Source organism: Desmodus rotundus, chromosome 7 (assembly GCF_022682495.2).
Source record: "Desmodus rotundus isolate HL8 chromosome 7, HLdesRot8A.1, whole genome shotgun sequence".
Lineage (NCBI taxonomy): Eukaryota > Metazoa > Chordata > Mammalia > Chiroptera > Phyllostomidae > Desmodus > Desmodus rotundus.
The window spans coordinates 81,133,247-81,157,057 of record NC_071393.1 but is presented as its reverse complement, the minus strand read 5'-3'; the positions used below and the strand labels follow the sequence as shown (position 1 = coordinate 81,157,057).

Here is a 23,811-nt window from a genome sequence, read left to right as displayed (position 1 = left end):
GCTGCCCTTGAATCTGTAAGATAATATTCCCCTGTTTCATAGTTTAGAGAAAATTGTGCTGCAGCTCTTGTACTTTTTTGTGGTTGTTTACTTGCTGTTTTGTGTATCCAGGACTGAATTAGATAAGATGAATAAGGAGGTGGCTGCTGCGCAGGAGTGTTACCTGGAAGTGTGCAGAGAAAAGGATAATCTAGAGTTGACTTTCAGGAAGACCATTGAAAAGGAGCAACAGGCCCAGGAGAAGGTGCAGTACAAGTTCCCATTATGTTTACTTCATTTGATTTCTCCGGCCTCACTATTGTCATTGAGTGAAACCAATACACTTGTTCTCTCATGCGATGGGGGAGGCATACCTAGAAGTCTCTTCACTTTTGGCTGTATCACGCTAATACAGCTCACAAAATACGGTTGAGATGATGATTAAAACCTTAGTAGAAATTGGCCTACATATAGAAGAAAATCTTTCTTCCTTGTCGATTTATTCTAAGAGGCAGAAATGAGTTCTGAAAATAAGAGAGGACCTGAGTGACTGAGTCTGAAACCCAGGGATCCTTGTGTTGCATTTCCTTCTCCGCTGCTCAGGTGACCCTGTCTAGTCCTGTGAGCCCTGTACAAAGTATTTCCTTCAGAGATGTTTTCCTCTGACTCATTTCTCTGTCAGTGTCTAAACGTCATTTTATTCTGGGGAGCGGAGTGAGGATTTGCCCTTGGGTTTCGTGATGGAAGGTGGTGATGTAGAGGTCATGGAGAAGGAGGTCAGTGCTGGCGGGACCTTTTTCAGGGAACCTGGAGGGGCTACAGTGCACTCTCTACTCCTGTCTGAATCCTCCAAGTTGCCGTTGGTGAGTGTCCAGGAGTAAAATCACACATAAAGAGCTGCCCCTCCTTTTTTCTGCCCTGTCCTGGCCAGAGCCTCATCCAGACACACATCTGACTCTCCCTCTTTGGACCAGCTACAGACCACAATTTGAAAGCCACCTGCATCAAGGTTAGAAAATATTTTTAAAGGCCTGAGTAAATGTTTTATACAGAGATTTTTGAATACATTACATTGAAGCAAGCTGTTGCTACCACAGACTTGAAAAGAATAGTAAAGAGCAGGTGAGGAACTCAATTCATGTAATATTTTGATTATTTTTGAGTAGATTAATATGGTACAAAGCATGCCATGTATACCAACTTCTAAAGGGAGCTGTTTTAGTTAGTACTGGCAGTATAATAGAAGGGATCTTAAATTACCTAGAAATTAAGGACTTGACTTTCAATAATGTTTTAAGGAGATATCTAGTGTGATTCTTTTTAAAAAATATATATAAATTGGCAAGAACATGAGCAATTCTCTCAGAGAAGTCATTCTTTTCAGGAATATATTTTCTGGTACTTTTAAAAGAAACAATTTGGGCCTGACTGGTGGCTTGGTGGAGCACTGTCCCATGTACCAACAGGTTGTGGGTTCGATCCCCAGTCAGGGCCAGTGGGATGAGACTGATCAGTATTTCTCTCATGTCGATTTCTCCCTCTCTGTCATTCTCTCCCTCTCTCTCTCTATCTCCCCCCCCTTCCTCTCCTTCCAGAATCAATAAAAACATATCCTCAGGTGTGGATTAAAAAAAAAAAAGAATGTGGCTGAAAAATTGGATTTCATGTAATTAGTTGCAACTAATAGCTGCTATGATTGATACTTTGGCTGTTGAGTGCTTGCACAGGGGCAGGAAGGAAAGTCAGAAGTGCTATTTGGCCCTTCCGAAGAAACTTACAGGTTAAACTTTTTACTTTGAAATTTAAAAATTGTCCTACAGTAAACTCTTTATTATTATATTTTATTGAATATGCTATTACAGTTGTCCTGAATTTTCCCACTTTGCCCCCCCTCCACCCAAGTGCCCTCTACTCCCTCAGGCAATCCCCATACCATTGTTCATATCCACAGGTCATAAATATAAGTTCTTTGGCTACTCCATTTCCTATACTGTACTTCACATCCCCAGGGCTATTCTGTAACTACCTATTTGTATTTTTTAATCCCCTCACTTCTTCACCCATTCTTTCTCTCCCCCCTCCCATCTGGCAACCATCTGGTAACTACTTTTCTCTTGTGGTTTTTAAGACTCTCTTTATCTTTAACCTTTGACCTTTTAATTAAGATGTGCCTTAGAGTGGGACTCTTTGCATCCGTCATAATTGGGACTCTCTGTGCTTCTTGGACTTGCATGTATATTTCCTTCACCAAATTAGGGAAGTTTTCTTTCACTATTTTTTCGAGTAGATTTCCAATTTCTTGCTCTTTCTTTTCTCCTTCTGGCACCACTATGATGCGAATGTTGGACCTCTTGAACTTGTCCCAGAGGCTGTTTATAATATCCTCATTTTTTTGGATTCTATTTTCTTCTTGTTCTGATTGGTTGTTTTTTGCTTCCTTATGTTCTAAATCATTGATTTGATTCTCGGCTTCATCCACACTACTGTCGTTTCCTAGTTAATTGTTCTTTATTTCAATGAGTGAATAATTTGTTTCTGACTGGGTTTTTTAATGCTGCTGAGGTCCTTACTAAGTTCCTTGAGCATCCTTATAACCAGTGTTTTGAACTCGGCATCTGGTAGATTGCTTATCTCCATTTTGTTTAGCTCTTTTTCTGGACTTTTGATGTGTTCTTTCATTTGGGCCATCTGTCTTTGTTTCCTTCTTTTGGCAGCCTCCCTGTGATTGTTTCTATGGATTAGGTAGAGCTATTTTGACCCCGTGTCTTGGTAGCATGGCCTAATGTAGTAGGTGTCCTGTAGGGTCCAGTGGCACAGCCTCCGCTATCACCCAAGCTGGGTACTCTTTGTGTAGGCTGAGCACACCCCCCTCTTGCAGTTGAGCCTTGGTTGCTGTTGGCAGGTCAATGGGAGGGATTTACTCAGGCCAGTCAGCTGCAAAGACTGGCTGTGACCACTGACCACCCAACATCCACCCTCTGTGGAGGATCAGCTGTGCAGGGGCAGTGTAGTGGTGCTCTAACAGTGGTCTGTATTTGTCCACTGGGTGCTCTGGCCCTGGGGTTTCCCAGGTGGTGCAGGCCAAGGTCAGCCCCCACCTGTGTTTTGCCTGGTGCATCCTGCCTGAGCTGTAAAGGAATCTGAGATGGCTGCTACTTGTGCTGGGCTTGAGATTCCCAGGTGAAGACAAGCTGTGAATGTCATCTGGCTGCTATTAGGGCTCACTGAAGCCAGCTGTTGCTTGTTTCATAGGATTTAGGAGCCGAGACCAGCCCATTATTATGGAAAAGAAGCTTGAGTGGGCCTGGGAGTTGGGTGGGGCGGAGCCCCCAGGCATTGTGGCATCTCCAGTGCAGGTCAAACAGTGTGAACCAGGTTGATGGAGTCTCATATATGGCACCAGCTTTCCAGCTCTGTGGGGGGAGGGTTTAGCAAAAGGACAATGGCCTCTGGCTGGCCTTGATGCCGGACATTTCAGTTCTTCCCTCTATGCCACTGGTGCCTTTCAAGTTGCTGTCCCTGTGCTGGAGCTCAGAGGGAGTGAGCCTGAGTAGATTAGTCCGCGTGCGCGCACACGTGTGTATTTGTGAGCGAGCAAGAGAGAGAGAGAGAGAGAGAGAGTTAGTTCTTTAAGAGGAACTGCTTGGGGCTCCAGCAGTTTCTTCTACTGACTCAATGTCCACTGTTTTTTGCAGCCACAAGTTGTGGGGACTTACCTTCCTGACCCTGGAATCCTGGTTTGGGGGCCTGGTGTGGGGCTGGGACTCCTTGCTCCCTAGATGTCCCTCCTGAATTTTTTTTATCCACCACACACAGGTGTGGGACCAGCCAGTTTGGCATCAGCATCTCTCCCAGTCTGGATGGATGTGGTTTCTTTAATTCCATAATTGTTAGACTTCCATTCAACTTGATTTTGTGGTAGTCAGACTTCCAATTCAGCTCGATTTCTTATGTTCCTGAGTGATGGTTGTTCTATATTTTAGTTGTAATTTTGATGTTGTGTGAAAAGTCAGCCATGTCTCAAATTAACTCATTTTTAAAAAAAAGTTCTTATTGTTGTTTAATTATAGTTGTCCCCATTACTCCCCCATTGCTCTCTCCTGCCCTGCCCACCCCCTCTTCCACATTCAACCCTCCTCCCTGTTGTCCTTGTCCATGAGTCCTTTCAAATTAACTCGTTTTTAAATTTATTGTACAGTTCTCTACAAGGATCAGGATACAGAACACTTTCATCACCCTAAAAAGAAGTCCTTTGTACTATCCCTTTGTAGTTACACACCCCACACTTAAAGGACAAGTGTACTTAAAACATGAGAAGTTTAATTCCTTTCTTCTCTTTAGTTTTTTATATTTATATTTATACATACACACAAGGGTCTGGCACAAATAATGCCCCTTTTTATTACAAAATCATAAGCATGTAATTGTGTAACATAATATTATACTCAAGCACACCATATGACACTTTAGGTGAAATGTTCACATTAAAACTATAAATGATAACACCCATATTATTACCATACCAACCACACTCAAGCAGACATTACTTCCGCTGGACCCTGTATATGTATATAAGCTCTTTATAAGGCTTAGGAGTCTTTTCTCTTTTTTTTTTTTTTTTTTGAAAAGATTTTATGTATTTATTTTTAGACAGAGGGGAAGGAAGGGAGAGAAACATCAATGTGTGGTTGCCTTTTGAGTGTCCCCTACGGGGGACCTGGCCTGCAACCCAGGCATGTGCCCTGACTGGGAATCGAACTGGTGATTCTTTGGTTCGCAGGCTGGCACTCAATCCACTGAGCCATACCAGCCAGGGTAGGAATCTTTATAAGCCAGTGAGAACAGAACTTCTTTAAATTTAAGAAACTTTAATTATTTTATATCCTCCGGAGGTGGGTAAAGATATGCCAGTTTCTTATGATATATTTCACATTCACACAACAGAACAATGTTATTAAAATGTGTAACAAACCAAGGAACTTTTGGAGGTAGCCCTCCCCTATGGGGCATAAGCCATTTTTTCCTGTGGCTGAGCTTCAGGTTGGGAACTTAGTATGGATACAGATTTTTTAAGACATTCAGCACCAAGAGTCCAAGGTTGCGTGGAAAATGTTTCATATATGCTCTTTTTTGAAACAGTTGTTGAATCCAGCTAGGGGTTAAGTAGGAGCTCAGTTTCAAGTTTTAGGGATTTTATTAACACACATAACTTTCCTCATGTTAACCTGGCTTGTTCAGAGAAAGGGGAAAAAAGCCATCCACAAAGAACGCTTCAAACAGATGTTTAATATTCCCATTCATAATGCCATACCTATATACATATTTCATAATAATACATGCTAAGTGAGTCTTTATGAGTTAAAGGTTTTTGCTGTTCAAGCCATGCCAAACAAGTTTAAATGTTTTAAAACTATTCAAATATTTCTTTACCTTTAGTGTAAAACTTTCTGAATTAGGTATTTTGGTAGTATGTTCAGATGGCAGATCCCTATACCCAATGAATCTGTTATTTTTCCTCTGTAAAGAGAGGAAAGCAAGTTTTTCCTCACTGGTGAATTGCAAAAATGCCTAGACCTTTCTCTTATCCCTGAGTGCTTGTCCCCTTATAATGTGACTTTGTGGCTGTTCCTGATAAGAGGTAGAGTTTGTTTTTCATCCTTGAATTTGATCTTTGCCACATGACTTAGTTTGACCAATGGGATACTAGCAAACATTATGCAAAGAGAGGCTTAGAAAGCACTGGTGCATTAGGGCTTTTGGAAGCTTGATGCTCTTAGGAAGCCTGTGACCACCAGCAAGTGAGTGATCTGGGGTAACCTGTTGGATGGTGGCACTTGTGATCAAGTCATTGCCATTGTCCTTGCATTCCCCACACTAACCAGCAGACATCACACTAAGCAGCAGACATACGAGTGAGGCCGTCTTAGACCGTGAAGTCCCAGTTACCTTCAGAGATCAGCTGAACTGGCTTAGACCAGAACCATGCCCTGTCTGACTCAGAATTATGAGAAATAATAGAGGTTTGTTGCTTTAAATCACTAAATTTTGGCTTAGTTATTATGTAGCAAAATTAATGTATATGCCCACAAACAGAAAATTGGCAGCAATTTTCTACTGTGGGTCAAAAGGAAATGCAGATGCAAGTGGAAATAACTCCTGAGGGTTAGACATAGACAGATAGGAAAATTTGAAGGTTTCTTCTATAGTCAAACAGAAAATAATAACAGTGACATATGATGTGATACAGGATAACTGTCTCAACCATGTGGTTGAGGCTGTCCTACAGTAAGTACAACTGCAGTCCCAAGACCTGACTGTGAAGAAACGAGTCCTTCAGTCTCCAGGGATCAGAACTCATACAGCCCTGAACAAACATAGAGATCATCTTCTTGGCACATGCCAGTGGTGGAGAGGAATCAGATGGCAGTTAAGACAGAAATAGTTGAGGTCGGCTGTGAACCAGAAAAAACCCAGACAACCAGGTAGGCAGGGATCAGAAATAATACCGAAAGAGGTATAGAGCAAAAGCTCGCTGGCTGTGGGCACTGGCGTGTGAGGCGTACTCCTCTGGCCCTGTGGGCTGCGGGCTGCAGTGTGTGACTTCTCATGGCATCTTAGTGGGACCAACAGAAAACTGTTTCTAAAAATTCTCAAACTAACTCCTGGAGATGATTTGACCCCGAGTAGGGTTCTATTTATAATGATGTAGCCTAGTGCAAGGGATTCTGGGTTTCAGATGAACTGGGTTTCTAGAATAGAGAATGTTTTATGAATAGTTCAAAAACTGATACTTGACAGTTGTTGTTTGATAATGCTTTAGCTAGTTTTGATAAAAAAATTTTTTTTGTCTTTGACAATGAAAAAACCAATTTGGATTTATCACAGGATGCATAACTTTTAGTTTGGAGCAATAATTTTTGGCTTATCTCAAAAGAGAAGGCTTTCAGAAATGTAAATTTTCTCTGGGCTAAGATACCTGATGAATCCCCTGATGGGTGGAATCTAAACGTAGTTGCGAGTTTCACTTCTTATTATTACATTAGATTTTTTTCCTTTAATAAAGCCATCGTAAATTTTTTTTTATTCAATATTTGAAATGTATGCAGGTCTTTACAAGCAATTTGTTCAACCGGTTGACTTAGCATTTGGGAAGATCATTTGTCTCTGTTGCTGCTTTCTATTACACGCGTATAAGGATTATTGTATAAGTTTAACTTGGAGAATGTTAGTGCTGTACAGAGATAGTTACTTGTATTTTGCTTAGAGAGACAGTTATTGCAGCAAAGAGAAGAAAATATAAGCAAACTGCAGGTGGAACTAGAAGAAAACTACCAAGATACCCTTAGGACGGAGAAGAGCAAGTGGCTCACAAAGAACAGGAAACTGATACTGCAGGGCAGGTTGAAAGTGAAGTGAAGTCAGCTGAAGCACACTGGGGTGAGGAACAGAAAGAGGCATGGGTCACCATGTTTAAAAAGTGTACTAACTGTTGAGAGACAATGCTTCCTGAACATTCGCATAACTTTTCATTGTACTTCTCAGGATTGGGCTATTAGCAGCTTACACCAATTTGATGTTAAAAAGAGTCCCCCACCCCACTTGATTCTTCAACCCAATTCAGGATATAATGCTCTTTCTTATGGTACTTTGTGATTTTTTAAAATGAAACCATGACCTAATTTTATATTGTGAAATGACCGATCTGGTAAGTTTAGACCGATCTATAATTAACAAATAAAGACCCACATTATGGGTTAGAAGGAAGAAGTAATGACTGGGTAGACTCAGAAACACAAAACATTGCTTCTATTACCTAACAGCAAACGTGACTAGGAGATGCTAACAGCATTCTAGAACATTAAGAACCAAATTATGATCTTAAAAACTGAGTTGGAAGTGAAATACATTCTGAAGCTTATGTAAACTTAGTTTCTCCTACCCACACGATCGCTGGTAGTTGGGGTCAGGGATCTGTGAAGATGTCCAGCGTTTTGGCTTCACTCTTCCTCCTTACCCATCCCCTTTCCCTAATGGCATTTCATTAATCTCATGCTGTGTAATGGCACCTAAAATTATTCCTACTAGTCATTTTTCAACATAAAAAAATATATATCTCCTGACTTTATTCAACATATTTAAAATCTGGATGGCACAAAACAAATTCTCTGTTTACATTGTTTTTTAGTTGGATTTGCTAACCAGTTAATGGGGAGGGTGGAGGGGATGAGATAGATGGCCAATGTTACTGTATGTCAGGAGATCATAGACTGCTACCCAGGACGGCCACTGCAAGTGCCACAGCACATCCAGGGCCTGGTAGCCAGGGAAGCAGTTTGAGACCCCTGGGTCCCAGCGGGGTGAGAGACAGGGAAGGGGAAAGCAGTTTCATTGTTTTGCAGTTTTGCCTATGATTGGTTGTGTTTATACCCATCCCACTACCCTGTTGAAAGTGGAAATCATAAGGTAGAAGAACACCCTCCCTCTTTAATGCCCATTCTAATCAGTAGAATTTAATATCATAACAAACAAGATTGTAATGTGTTCTAGGGAGTAAAGTTAGGTTCATTAATTAGACATACTCAGTGCCTGCATTGTGGAAAGCCTTGTGTTGATGGAAAAACACGTATTATTATTTTATTGATTGATTTTTAAAATTTATTTTTTCTTTCAAAATATACTTTAATTTTTAAAAATTATATTATATTGATATGCTATTACAGCTGTCCTGATTTTTCCCCTTTGTCCCCCTCTACCCAACACTCTCCCCTCTCAGGCAATCCCCACACCATTGTTCATGTCCATGGGTCATGTGTTTAAGTTCTTTGGCCACTCCATTTCCTATGCTGTACTTTACATTCCCATGACTATTCTGTGACTACCTATTTGTACTTCTTAATCTCCTCACCTCTTTACCCCATTCCCCTAAATCCATCAAACCCTCTCTGTATCCATGATTGTCTCAGTGCTTCTTGTTGGCTTAGTTTGCTTTTTAGATTCAATTGTTGATAGATATGTATTTATAGCCATTTTATTGTTCATAGTTGTAATCTTTTTAAGAAATAAGTCCCTTTAACATTTCATATAATAATGGTTTGGTGATGATGAACTCCTTTAGCTTTTCCTACTCTGGGAAGCACTTTATCTGCCCTTTGATTCTAAATGATATATTTGCTGGGTAGAGCAAATCTTGGCTGTAGGTCTCTGCTTTTCATGACTTTGAATATTTCTTGCCAATCCCTTCTAGCCTGCAAAGTTTCTTTTGAGAAACCAGCTGACAGTCTTATGGGTACCCCCTTGTAGGTAACTAACTTCTTTTGATGCTTTTAAGATTCTCTCTTTATCTTTAACATTTGGCCTTTTAATTATAATGTGTCTTGGAGTGGGCCTCTTTGCATCCATCTTGTTTGGGACTCTCTCTGCTTCCTGGACTTAGCTATGTATTTCCTTCCCCAATTTAGGGAAGTTTTCTTTCATTATTTTTTCAAGTAGATTTCCAATTTCTTGCTCATTCTATTCTCCTTCTGGAACTCCTATGATGCAAATGTTGGACCTCTTGAAATTGTCCTGGAGGCTGCTTATACTATTCTCATTTTTTTGGATTCTTTTTTCTTCTTGTTCTTTTTTTTTTTTTAATTTAAGTTTGCATACTGTTTTATTTTTTTACATTTCTTTTTTTTAATATATTTATTGATTATGCTATTACAGTTGTCCCATTCCCCCCCCACTCCACTCCATCCTGCCCACCCCCTCCCTCCCACATTCCCCCCCTATAGTTCATGTCCTTGGGTCATACTTATAAGTTCTTTGGCTTCTACATTTCCTACACTATTCTTACCCTCCCCCTGTCTATTTTCCACCTATCATCTATGCTACTTATTCTCTGTACCTTCCCCCCCTCCCCCTCCCACTCCCCTATTGACAACCCTCCATGTGATCTCCATCTCTATGGTTCTGTTCCTGTTCTAGTTGTTTGCCTAGTTTGCTCTTATTTTTGTTTTAGGTGTGGTCGTTAATAACTGTGAGTTTGCTGTCATTTTTACTGTTCCTATTTTTGATCTTCTTTTTCTTAGGTAACTCCCTTTAACATTTCATATAATAAGGGCTTGGTGATGATGAACTTCTTTAACTTGACCTTATCTGAGAAGCACTTTATCTGTCCTTCCATTCTAAATGATAGCTTTGCTGGATACAGTAATCTTGGATGTAGGTCCTTGCGTTTAATCTTGGGTAATGTAATTATGATGTGCCTTGGTGTGTTCCTCCTTGGGTCCAGCTTCTTTGGGACTCTCTGAGCTTCCTGGACTTCCTGGAAGTCTACTTCCTTTGCCAGATTAGGGAAGTTCTCCTTCATTATTTGTTCAAATAAGTTTTCAATTTTTTGTTTTTCCTCTTCTCCCTCTGGCACCCCTATAATTCGGATGTTGGAAGGTTTCAAGATGTCTTGGAGATTCCTAAGCCTCTCCTAATTTTTCCGAATTCTTATTTCTTCATTCTTTTTTGGTTGGATGTTTCTTTCTTCCTTCTGGTCCACACTGTTGATTTGAGTCCCAGTTTCCTTCGCATCACTATTGGTTCCCTGTACATTTTCCTTTGTTTCTCTTAGCATAGGCTTCATTTTTTCATCTGGTTTTCGAACAGATTCAACCAGTTCTGTGAGCATCTTGATAACCAGTGTTTTGAACTGTGCATCCGATAGGTTGGCTATCTCTTCCTTGCTTAGTTGTATTTTTTCTGGAGCTTTGAAGTGTTCTGTCATTTGGGCCATTTTTTTTTTTTTTTTTTTTTTGTCTTGGTGCGTCTGTTACTTTAAGGGGCGGAGCCTTAGGTGTTCCTGAGGCCGGTAATGCTGGTTGCTGTGCTGTGATGCTGTACGTGGGGGAGGGGCCAAGAGGGAGCAATGGCACCCGTTCCCCTCTCCACCAGATTTCAATCACTCCCTCTGCTACCCACAATCAAACTGGGCCACTCTGGTGCTGGTTCCTGAGTAAGTGGGCCTGTGCACGCCCCAGGCCCCTGTGGGTCTCTCCAACGACCTCTCCTGTGAGGCTGGGAGTCTCTCCTGCTGCCGCCCCAACCCCCACGGGCTCTTTCAATCAGAGGTTTGAGGCTTTATTTCCCCGAGCTGGAGCCCTGGGTTACGAGGTCTGCTTCGCTCTCTGCCATTCGTCCTGGTTTATCTGTGCGCGAATGTGGGGCCACAGGGTGCTACCCGCCGCTCTGCCTGCCCCGTTCTCCACCACTCTGAGTCCCGCCCTTTCGGTTTATCTGTGAGGGAATGTGGGTCCGCAGGGTCCACTAGTGGTCGGACTGCCTGCCCCGTTCGTCCCACACTCCGCCAGTCTAGGTCCCGCTATGGCCACTTGAGTCCTCTCCACCCCGGCGCCCGTCTCCGCCCCTCCTACCGGTCTGGATGAATGTTTATTTTTTATTTCCTTGGTGTCGGACTTCCTTGCCATTCGATTTTCTGTCAGTTCTGGTTGTGCGAGGAGGCGCAGTGTGTCTACCTACGCTGCCATCTTGGCTCTCTCCTTCTTCTTGTTCTGATTGGTTGTTTTTGCTTCCTTATGTTTCAGATCATTGATTTGGTTCCCAGTGACCCAAAGCTGGTTGCTGCCAGTGCAGGGCCTGAGGTCACTAAGCAAGAGGTATGGGGGTTGGGGGCTCACTGACACCGGGTGTTGGGCAGTTGTTTGTTTGAACAGATTTAGGAAGTTGTGAAGCATGAGCCAAGACCAGCCATTCATTTGGAAAAGCCACTGTTAACTGCTTGGGTGGGCTGTAAGTTGGGTGGGATGGAGCCTCAGGGCATCTCCTGGGCGGGGCAAACTGTGTTAGCCAGGTTAATGGGGTCTCAGATATGGCACCACATGCCAGCTCTGTGGCTCTGTCCGGTTGGGGGGGGGGCAGGTTCAGAAAAGGGACAATACCTTCTGCCCGCTGCTTTTCTGTCTGGGGAAAAGCATTTCCCAGCTCTAACTTGATGCCAGGCACTTGAAATTCCTATATGACACTGGTGCCTTTCAAGCTGCTACCCCAGTGCTGGAGCTCAGAGGAGTGAGCCTGAGGAAGTCCATGTGTGGGTTCTTTAAGAGGAACTCCTTGGGACTCCATCAGTTTCTTCTACCAACTCAGTCGCCATTGGTTTTTGCAGCCAGAAGTTATAGGGACTTACCTTCCCGGCACTGGAACCCTGCGCTGGGGGGCCTGGCGTGGGGTTGGGACTCCTTGCTCCTGACATATCTCTCCTGAACTTTTATCCATCACATGTGGGTGTGGGACCAGCCCATGCCCTGTCTCCATATCTCGTACCAGTCTGGATGGATGTGGTTGTTTTAATTCCGTAGTTGTCAGACTTCCATTCAACTTGATTCGTGATGGTTCTGAGTGATGGTTGTTTTATATTTTAGTTGTAATTTTAATGTGGTTGTGTGAGGAAGCGGGCTGTGTTTACCAATGCCTCCCTCTTGACCAGAAGTCCAAGGACAGTCTTGATTTTAGAGAGCGAGAGAGAGAGAGAGAGGGAGAGAGAGAAACAGAAACATTAGTTATTCCACTCATTTATTCATTTGGTTGGTTCTTGTGTGTACCTTGACCAGGGATTGAACTGCAACCTTGATGTGTTAGTATGATGCTCCAACCAACTGTGCCTCCCAGCCAGGGCTGGAAAAACACATATTAATAGCAAAAGTTTCTCCCCTCCCCTCCCCTCCCCTCCCATCTCTCCATCTCTCTCCCTTTTTTTTATTTACCCCCTAAGGAGAGAGTAAGGGAGGGAGAAAGAGAGGGAGAGAAACATCACACTGTTGCCTCCCACACACACCTGGACTGGGGACTGAACCTGCAACCTAGGCATATACCCTGACCTAGGAATCAAACTGCAACCTTTTGGTTTATGGGATGACACTCAGCCAACTGAGCTACACCTGCCGTGGCTGTCGTGCCATCTTTGTATTGGCAAGGTCAAAGCCTCCAGCTGGTTGCATCTTGAGAGCAAGATAGCCTGACCTTACACAACTTAGTTAAATCTCCCTGGTGATTTATGTCACATAGATAAGGTCAAAGAGTGGTTTTCAGGATTCACTTGAGACTGTATTTCCACAGACTGAATTTCAAAACCTCATGTAATTATTACAACAATGTCTAGATGGTTTTCAGACACAGCTGTGGTTGCTTTTTTGGCTATATTCTAGTTTTTACTAATAATTATTTGAATATTTTTCTTCTCATACGATTTTTCTTTTGAAAGCAGATGAAAGAAGACCTTACTCAACAGCTCGAAAAGGAGTGGCAGTCCAAGCTGGATCAGACTATAAAGGCAATGAAAAAGAAGACCTCTGATTGTTACAGCCAGACTGACCCAGTAACCACCATTGATGCTATTTCCCAGAAAGAGATGGCAGTCGCCAGAGAAGAACAGCAGCAAAAGGTCCAGCAAGGTTTAGAGCAAGAAAAGGAAACAGCTGTCAAGGGGGCCTTGAAGAAACTTGAGGTTGAGTTGGAACTAAAATATTGTGAAAACATTGCCAAGCAGGTAATAGGTTTATTTTGGTAAAATTATTGCAACTGCTTGTCTATTAACAAAGCCTATAAAATGCTACCATTGAACTTGTTCATAACTTCATACTTTAAACATTGTGTGCATTCTAGGGTAGAGAACCCCCTATGTGGTTCCAAACATTTTCTTCGTTATGTTTCTGTTTTAAAACTGTTGCCCTTGATGTTTCTATATATTCTTTCAGTTTACAAAATGTTGGCTCCTCTGGGGTCACTGTAAGCATTCAGGTACCCAAGGTTAAAGGTGATGGTTTTACAGCTGAATTAAGCACAATTTTATGATGAATCTTGCATGTCTAACTTTATAGAAAACATTCCACTAAAGCAGTTATAGATAAGCAAGCCTAAGGGAATAAGGTATTTGCATTATTTGTGTTGAGCCTTGTGGAGTGGAATGTACAGGCATGTCCCTTAAGTGGGGCTTGGTCTACAAATCCCACTTCTGCCCCAAAGCAGTGCCTTTGCCTCCCCTGGACACACTCAAAAAACCAACTCACTTTTAACTGGCTCGTCACTTGGTTTCCAAGAAATGTCGTACTGAGGGAAGTACGGCTCTGTGTTAACAGAATAAAGGTGAGCTGTTTGTTTTATCCCTATTATCAATTATAGTACTTCTCGAATTTTTTGGCCTCAGTTTACCTTTGCATAAGAGATTTTTAAAAAACTGGACACTCTGGCACATAACCCTTTGGCTGTTTGAGCAGGGACACCGTCACATAGCGTGTTGCCTGCAGAACTACACTGTTTCCACATGACAGAGTAGGAGCAAAAGATACCAATGATGTCTCAATATTATTTTCAAAATAGTTCTGACCTCACAGACCATCTGATAGGGCTTCTAGTCCTTAGATGTTTCTGGAACCTTAATATAATATTATTTATTGTATATGTATTATTTAGAAACATTACTTATTAAGTCTTAAGATAATAACCTAAAGTAATGTTTGAAAAATACACTCAGCTTTTGCTGCATGAAATTCTGCTTATTTGTTAAATTGTTCTACCTGATTTTAAAGGGCACCCTTAAAGTCTGGAAACAGGCAAATATATGTGATGGAATCAAGGATATCTTCAATCAATAAAAAATAATTTTCTGAAATGTTTACCGTAAGACTCGAACAGAGTAAGAGAGTGTTCTTTAAACAAATAGACATGTTTAAGGGTTCAGCTTTGGTATTCATAAAATTAAAGATTTTGTGAAGACAAACAAATAGCATAATATAGTTGAAAGGAAATTGTTCATAATAACTTTTTAAAGAATATAAATTTCTATAGGAACTTTATCTTTCCCCCACATTTTTAACACTTTGAAGTTTACCTGTAAATGTATTTAATATTTTGGTGACAGATACAGCCTCTTGTCGCCTGAGCTTTTGTGTGTACTCGTGGATGCACGTGTGTGTGCACGTGTGTATTTCAAAACAAGAGAATAAGGAATGATTATTTAATGAATGATCTTGTGGAAACTTGTAACAGATAAGCAGATGACCCTTACAATTCATCAAGTCTGAAATTTTTGCCCGCATTGATGTATTACCCTTATTCTTTAGTCACAAACTCATTCTTGACAGCAGGAAAATTTGCCAGGGGTAAGGCCCTAAACTCTATTGGTGCTTGCACACAGGCATGCACGTGTGTGAGTGGGTGTATGTGTAGGGTGTGAGGGTGGAGGAGGTGGTGGCTGTGCCAGTTGGACAGCAGCTGGCACCAAGCAGCCCTCCTGCAGTGGCATTTACATGGGACAGTATGGGAAGTTTAGAACAGGAGGATCAGATTCTGTTGTTTGGGGTAAGGTGAGGTACTTGAAGCCAGTTATAAATAACTCTGATGCAGTACAATGCAGTGGAAAATACACATCATGTCATGGTTGCTGTTTGCAAATGGGATCCTCTTGAAATTTTATACTTCCCTTGACCCCTTTCTCCTGCAATATCCTGCAGGTAGAAACAGCTGTGCAAAATGCTCGTCATCGATGGCTGCAAGAGCTGCCTGAGCTCGAGGAGTATAAAGCCCGTGTAAGAGCAGAGCAGAAGAGGTGGGAAGAACAGCAAGAGATCTCTGTGGCCAAACGGGTAAGAACGCTCCTGGAAAGAGGCTGTAGGAGGGCCCCTCCGCTGCCCTCTTCTCCCATCTCGGTCCTGGGAATTACTCGCTACTCACAGGGTTGTTGAAGGATTTATATATGATGATGAAAGTTAACTATTCGCTCAGAGCCTTGCTAGTGGCACCTGTTCTCGTCGTCATCAAGTTGTTCAGGGAGAAACAATGTATTTTAGGGTCTTGAAACTCACATAATCAGGAAGATAGCCTTAACTGTGACACTAAATTTCATTCTGTCTTGCCAGATCCTTAGGAAGAATTGAGGACAGGCGTTTCTGTGTTTATTAGCTATACAACATTCTTTCACATGCTTAAAGGTTGTTTTTTTGTGCTGTGTCAGTAGTCTTATAATATATTCTCCTCGGTAAATACCCGATCCAACACTCCTTTCCAGAGATGTCATGTTCCTTCACTATGATCATTTGTATTCTCCCAACTTGATTTGTAAATCAATTCTAATCAAAATGCTATCAAACTGAACACAGTCATGAAATTTGACACAATGATTCTAAAATTTATTTGGAAAACTAAAAGGGCTAAGGATTTTTTTAAACATTGTAGAAAATAAGTAGTAGTCCAGCCCTCCCACACAATATGTTGGAAAGCAACAATTCAGACAATATAGAGTCACAAATATAAAATTCTTTTTCATTCAGTAAAACACAGACTTCAGAGTTAGGCCCAGCTATGCATAAAAACTCAATAATTATGTCAAAACAACAGAATGATAAATAATATTATAATAATAGCCAGAAAATACTTTGGAAAAATTAAGTTTAGTCACACCCTGCATCACAAATAATCCAGGTTGATTAAGGAGTTATTTTTAAAAATTAAATTGAATATTTCAGATGTATATCATAATACATTTTGAGGCAACAGACACAGTGGGAAAGATAAAGTAATAGGATAAAATAGGTACAAACATTTCAAACACTTTTTGTAATAAGAGGGTGAAAAAATAAGGAAAACAAATGAATCAAATATGAGAGACATTAATACTAATATATAAGAAAAACAAGCATCTATAAGTAAGTGTGCCAAAGGTATGAACAAATAATGTTCATGAGAATTCCAAACAGCAAAACACCAATGGAAAACATTCATATCCACCAGTTTGGAGACCTGCAAACTGGATCAAACTTCAGGTGCCATTTTGCGCCATGTGTACAGACCCCTCTTAACTGTCGTACACAAAGCATGACACATTGCAGTGTCGAGCGTGTACCGCTCTCCCGGTGTCACAGCCCTTTGGGACAATAATATGCAGAATGGACATAAAGGTTTCATATACTGTACTCATCTGCTTATTCCTCAAACTAAAGAAATAATTCAACATAAATAAAAATCTGTTTTAATATGTTTTAAAGTTATGTGGAAGTACCTCAGTGTTTATTATACTATTCTCTATACTTTTTAGTATGTTTAAACGGTTCAAAAGGAAATTTAGGAGGGGGAGAGAGAGAGGAAATAAGATTATGGTATGCAGATGTGTCTCCGAGCTGAGAAGTCTAGAAGAGTGATGCAGGTGTGTAGAATATAGGAAATAAGCCAGAGATCATTCCTCAAGAACGCAGAGGGCCTGAAGGTGTGCAGACATACAGAAGCTGAGGATGGTGAGCAGGCCTAAGAGTCGCCTGGAGTTTGTTAAATCAGATTCCTGGGCTTTGCTCCTGGAAATTCTGACTTGGTGGGTCTGGAGTGAGTCCTGAGAATTTGCATTTCTCCCAGGCTCCCAGGTGATGTGACACACTGCCAGTCTTTGGACCACACGTGGGCAGGAGTCACACTATTCTAGGTGGTTATGCCGCCTCAAAGCCCAGTGCGAGCATGTTGGGCATCAGTGCTCAAACCAGAGGAAGTGGGTTAGGTCCGATTTCATAGCATTGGCAGGAGAGTTCTTGCAGGATTAGAGTGATCATCGAGTCTGTGGAAATTTAAGGCCAATTTCCAGAGTCCATAAGTACTTAGGTTGGTTTGGTGGTTCCCAAACTTTGCTGCACATTGGAAAAACTTGAGGATCTTTTAAAAAAAAAATGCTGTTTTCTGGCTTCCACTCCCAGACTTTTTTTTGATTGTTATGGGGTGTGGCTTGGGCACTGGGATTTTTAAAAGCTGCTCAGTTGATTCTCATGTGCAGCAAAGCTGGGAGCCACTGAGTCAGTAAATACGGTCCGAGTCTCCTTGTAAGACTTCACGTGAGAGGCTGTGCACTTCTGGTGAGACTGTGCCAGCTATCCAAATTCTGTGGGATCCGCCACCTCCCCCCAAGCCACCAACCAGTGATTTCTAGGTATCCATTGCAACATGAACTGTTTTTTCTAAAACATTCTTTAGACATGTTTCATACGCGACTGAATTATGCTGCTGGAAGCAAAAGAACTTTACTGTGTGATTCCTTTGTAAAGCTCATCTTAGATACTGGGTTCATTTAGTAAACTTAAAATGCAGTTATTTCAAAAACTTTTTATTATATGCGACTATTTAGGAGCACATACTATTGACTAAACGTATGTAACGTGTTTATAAATCTGTATTGGTAACGATGTTTGCTATCGTTATAGAAGAGAAAATTTAGCAAGCAGATATCCTATGTCCACATTCAGAGCATGGATGCAGTATTAATTATAGCAGTAACCACTGACCAGGCCAAGCCTTTGGAGCTGCCCAGTTCTTTTAACACTGTTGTATTCTGATGACTTCTTTGGATTCAGTCAGGGAATATTAGAAGTAAAAGGGACTCAAGGTCATTATCCGGTTTTGCTCATCATACAGATGAAGACAGTAAAATGCTAAAGAGATTAACTTTTCCAAGGACAAGAAGCCAAAAGCAATAATAACTACATATCATTATTGAGTCCTTATTGTTTGCCACACTCTGGGCTAAGTGCTTTAAATGGCTCATCTCCTTGTCATTTGATCCTAAAATGACTCTCTCAGGTGGGCATGGTAATTATCCCAATTTAATTGATGAGGAAACTGAGGCTCAAAGAAGTGGAGGGCTAGGCCTGAGGTCCCGAAGCTCTTAACTGCTGAGATCGCACAGCAGTTCACCCCCAGAGCCTCCTCACGTAAACAGGGTTAGAGCTAGAGCCTGGGTGTTCTGATTCCCTATTACTTTCTGGTTATATATTCTTATTTTTTATGATCTAATATTTCTGTTCCATTATAAAAGAAAATTAAATTAAAGGAAAAAAACAACTTTTTCTGTTTGCTATGGTCATTTATGAACTGTTCTAACCACTAAAATTGCATTAAAATGCATTTATGTTTGTCAGCAAGTAATAATGCAGGTACATGTTATATTCCTAAATCATAGCAAGATTTCCCCATGAGGCTGCTTTTGCTTCATGTGAAAGATACTTAATTTGTTTGGGAGGCTTAGATAAAATTTGAGATTGCTTCTGTATTAAAAACCGATATGGGTTTTTCTAAAATTGGTTTTGAATAATTATATAATTACACATTTTTGTCAGTTTAAATTTCTAGCTCATCAAGAAAATGATTTTTTGTTGATGTTTTTAAAAATATTTTATTGTTTATGCTATTACAGTTCTCTGAATTTTTTACCCTTTGGCCCCCTCTACTCAGCACCCCCACCCCCCGACTCCCTCAGGCAATCCCTACACTGTTGTCCGTGTCCGTGGGTCATGCAGATGTGTTCTTTGGCCAATCCCTTCACCTTCTTTCACACAGCCCCCACCACCCTCTCCCCTCTTACTGCTGTCAGTCCGTTCCATGTTTCTGTGCCTCTGATTCTGTTTTGCTTGTTAGTTTATTTCATTCATTAAATTCCACATATAAGTGAGATCATATGGTATTTATCTTTCACTGACTGGCTTATTTCACTTAGCATGATAGTCTCCAGGTCCATCCATGCTGTTGCAAAACGTAGGAATTCTTTTTTTTTTTTTTTTCCTGCTGTGTAGTCTTCCATTGTGTAAATGTACTGCAATTTTTTTTTACCCACTCATCTACTGATGGGCCCTTAAGCTGTTTCAGCACTTGGCTATTGTAAAAAGCGCTGCTGTGAACACGGGGGTGCATAGGTTCTTTTGAATTGGTGTTTCAGGATTCTTAGGATATATTCTCAGAAGTGGAATTGCTGGGTGAAAAGGCAGTTCCATTTTTAATTTTTTGAGGAAATTCCATACTGTTTTCCACAATGGCTGCACCAGTCTGCATTCCCACCAACACTGCACTAGGGTTCCCTTTTCTCCACACTCTTGCCAGCAATTGGTGTTTGTTGATGTATTAATTATGGCCATTCTGGCAGGTGTGAAGTGATAATGTATCTCATTGTGGTTTTAATTTGCATCTCTCTGATGGTTAGTGATGTTGAGCATTTTTTTCATACGCCTCTGGGCATTTTGTATGTCCTCCTTAGAGAAGTGTCTAATCAGGCCCCTTTTTTAATTGGGTTGTTGTCTTCCTGGTGTTGCATTGTATAAATTCTTTATATATTTTGGATATTAAAATTTTTTTTGCTACCTGAGATATCTGAAATTTTACTGCCTATGTTTTCCTCTAGGATTTTTATGGTTTTGCAACTTACCGTATTTTTCGGACTATAAGACGCACCTCCCCCCCAAATTTGGGAGGAAAATGGGGGTGCATCTTATGGTCCAAATGTAGCTTACCTGTCTTGCTGGGGGTTGGGGGGCAGTGGTGGAGTGGAGTTTTTTCCCCTATTTTCCTCCTCTAAAACCTAGGTACATCTTATGGTCTGGTACGTCTTATAGTCCAAAAAATACGGTATATTTAAGTGTTTAATCCATCTTGAGTTTATTCTGTTGTATGGTGTAAGTTGGTGGTCTAGTTTCATTTTTGTTTTTTTGCATGTAACAGTCCAGTTTTCCCAAAACCATGTATGGAAGACTCAGTCCTTACTCCATTGTATGCTCTTGGCTCCTTCGTCAAGTGTTAATTGACCAGAAAGGTGTGGGTTTATTTCTGGGCTCTCTATTCTGTTCCATTGATCTGTAGGTCTGTTCTTATGCCAGTACCAGGCTATTTTGATTGCAGTGGCCTTGTAGTATAGCTTGATATCAGGAATTGTGATTCCCCCAACTTTGTTCTTCTTTCTCAAGATTTTTGAGGCTAATTGGGGTCTTTTGATTTCATGTGATATTTTGGAATATTTTAGATCCGTGAAATATGTCCTTGACATTTTAATAGGAATTGTGTTGAATCTATAGATTGCTTTGGGTAGTAGTACATTTTAATAATGTTAATTCTTCCAAACCATGAACACAGTTCCACTTATTTGTGTCTTCCTCAATTTCTTTCTTCAGTGTCCTATGGTTTTCTGAGTATACGTCTTTTACCTCCTTGGTTAAATTTATTCCTAGATACCTTATTTTTTTTGTTGCAATAGTAAATGGATTGTTTTTTTAGTTTCTCTTTCTGATAATGCATTATTGGCGTGTAAAAATGCCATTGATTTCTGATTATTGATTTCTGTATCCCAATACTTTGCCAAATTTCATTTATTCGGCCTAGTATTTTTTTGGTGGATCATGTCACAGTATCTTGTCATCTGCAAATAATGACAGTTTTACTTCCTTCTTTCCAATTTTGGATGCCTTTTATTTCTTCTTCTTGTCTGAGTGCTGTGTCTAGGACTGCCAGTGCTATGCTGCATAACAATAGTGAAAGCAGACATCCCTGTCTTGTTCTCCATCTTAAGGGGAATGCTTGTAGTTTTTGCCATAAGATACAATGTTATGTGACTTAAAATGAAGAAAACATTTGTAAGTGTAGTGTAACAATATTTTAGGAATAATGTCTTATCTAAATTCACTGTTTGCCTTTGATTTTAATTTTAAATCTCTTGTTAAGTTCTCTTATAACCCAAATTATTACTTTAGTTTAATTTTTTATTAATGAGGAGAATTAAATGTACATTGTTATGTCCTTTAGATATCATTCGCTGTTTCTGAAGCTAAAGAGCAATGGAAAAGTGAGCTTGAAAATGTGAAGCAAAATGCAATACCTGGAAAGGAATTGGAAGAGAAGATTCATTCTCTTCAGAGAGAGCTAGAACTAAAGGATGAGGAAGTCCCTGTGATTGTTAGGGCCGAGTTGGCTAAAGCCTGGAGTGAATGGAACAAAGAAAAGCAGGAAGAAATTCACAAAATTCAAGAACAAAATGAGCAAGATTACCGGCAATTTTTAGATGATCATCGAAATAAAATTAATGAGGTGCTTGCGGCTGCTAAAGAAGACTTTCTGAAACAAAAAACTGAACTGCTTCTTCAGAAGGAGACAGAATTACAGACATGTCTAGAACAGAGTCGCAGAGAGTGGACTATGCAGGAAGCCAGGCGGATCCAACTGGAAATCCATCAGTATGAGGAAGACATTCTAAAGGTCCTTGAACTTCTCTTAGAGGACACACAAAAGGAGCATGTCAGTGGTTCAGAGAACAAGCAACTCTCAGACCTTGTGTTGACTCGTTCTTCAAAATGGGTGTCTGTGCGATATTTTGAAAAACTAAAGGCCTGCATTCAGAAAGCATTTCAAGATATAGTGTCCCTACTTAAAGAAAATGTCAAATCAGAATGGGCAAAGGTATGTTCCTGAGAAGTGAAAAGAACTATTAAATATCAAGGATGATTGTAGAAGTTGCATATGGTAGTTTTTCCTTTCATTTTACAGTTTAATAGATGTAAGACTTGTGTGTTTTTTAAACCAGTGATTTAAAAATCTTTTTGTAGCAAATCCAAAGGATTGAATTTTTTTTTTTGCCCAAAACCCTACTTCTTCATAATGCCATAAATATGAGGCAGAGCTTTTAGCCTGGAGATACTTTTTTTTCCAAAAAAAAAATGCTATACATTGCACAGCATATTTGATAATATGCATCATTAAACTAGGGCTTCTTAAGAGCTTCTAAAGTGTTTAGAAACCTATTTCTTGCCCTCAAGAAATTTATGTCTCATGTAGGCAAAATACCAACCAAGTACAAAGAATATTGATGTAGAAACAAGCACATAGAGGTATGACTCACTCACACAAAACTATTTTGTTCGTGTACTATATATATACATGTATAATGAGTGAGTTGTATTCTTTTAGCTATATAAATACTTTCTGACACCAGCTTTTAGTTTGTGGAATGGTTGATAAAGTCAAAATCTTGCCCCTTTATGATTAAAGAAATTAGGTATGTGTGAAAAATCCAGAATGATTTCCTAGACATTGTGATTCAGCTGATTTCAACATTAGAGGAAGGAAAAAATGCCAGTATTATAAGGTTTGTCTGGTAGAAGGATTGAGATATGCAGCATGATTAAAGATTTTCAAGGCAAGGATCGAGCATTTGATACTAGTATCTTCTGGAAAGACTTATAAGCTAGGAAAAAAATCTGAGTCTAGTTATACATGGGGATAACTAACTTACTACCTTGGGTAGTCATATAGTATCGCTGATCATCGGAAAAAGAAAGTACAAATTCTTTGGGGTTTGTCTCATTCCTTGGGTTTTGGTAGGATATACATAATGCAGTTTGGCCTTTCTGCATCCCAGAATTTTAGAGCTGAAGGGACCTGAAAGATCAGTCCACCTCATCCTATTTTATTCCAGTTGATATTTTTAATTCTTGATTTCACAAAGATGTTACTACTTAGTAGTTGCTTTCAATTTAAGAGTAATTGGGTGAGCTACTTCCCATGAATACTGTTTATAATACTTTACTGAGAATTTTGGGAAAAATAGATAATTAAAATAAGAATTATGTATAGGTGGTTTTAATGATGAGAATTGATGGGAAAATCACATTATATATGCTTTCAAGTTTGCTTTCCTGAAAAGGCGATCTCTGCTATACATAGCAAGAAAAATCTAACACCTTTCACTTACCATTAATATGTAATCAAACCTGAGGTCCTTTAATAGGGCTTATAATTGTGCAAACAGTGTAAGATCATTTGTATGACTTAATGTGGCTTCAATGTCTATGGAGACAGAATCACGTAATTTGGCTAAGAACTTAGACTTTTGTGGCTTTGGGTGGGATCAGATTCCATTCCTAAAAGTGGGTGGCTTTGAAATGCCTAATCTGTTATTTGTCATAAACTAATACTTGATTTTTGCTGTTTTGAAGCTAACTTACTTCAGAACCTGGAGGTAAAGCAGTGATTATAAATTTACAATATAAATGCCATAAAAGTGAA

General features: G+C 40.2%; 1 protein-coding gene across 5 annotated transcripts in view; it reads left to right on the top strand.

The window, feature by feature from the left end:
- Positions 1-23,811, top strand: part of CEP152 (centrosomal protein 152) — a 94,135-nt gene that overhangs the window by 52,024 nt on the left and 18,300 nt on the right. For 3 of the 5 annotated variants that reach the window (XM_045202021.3, XM_053928908.2, XM_053928906.2), the window contains 4 exons: positions 112-244; positions 13,229-13,510; positions 15,474-15,605; positions 21,556-22,206. In XM_045202021.3, coding sequence (XP_045057956.2) covers positions 112-244; positions 13,229-13,510; positions 15,474-15,605; positions 21,556-22,206 — 1,198 coding nt within the window. Of the gene's footprint in view, positions 1-111; positions 245-13,225; positions 13,511-15,473; positions 15,606-21,555; positions 22,207-23,811 lie in introns of all 5 variants that reach the window. The other 2 variants (XM_053928905.1, XM_053928907.2) reach the window with 1 other exon arrangement.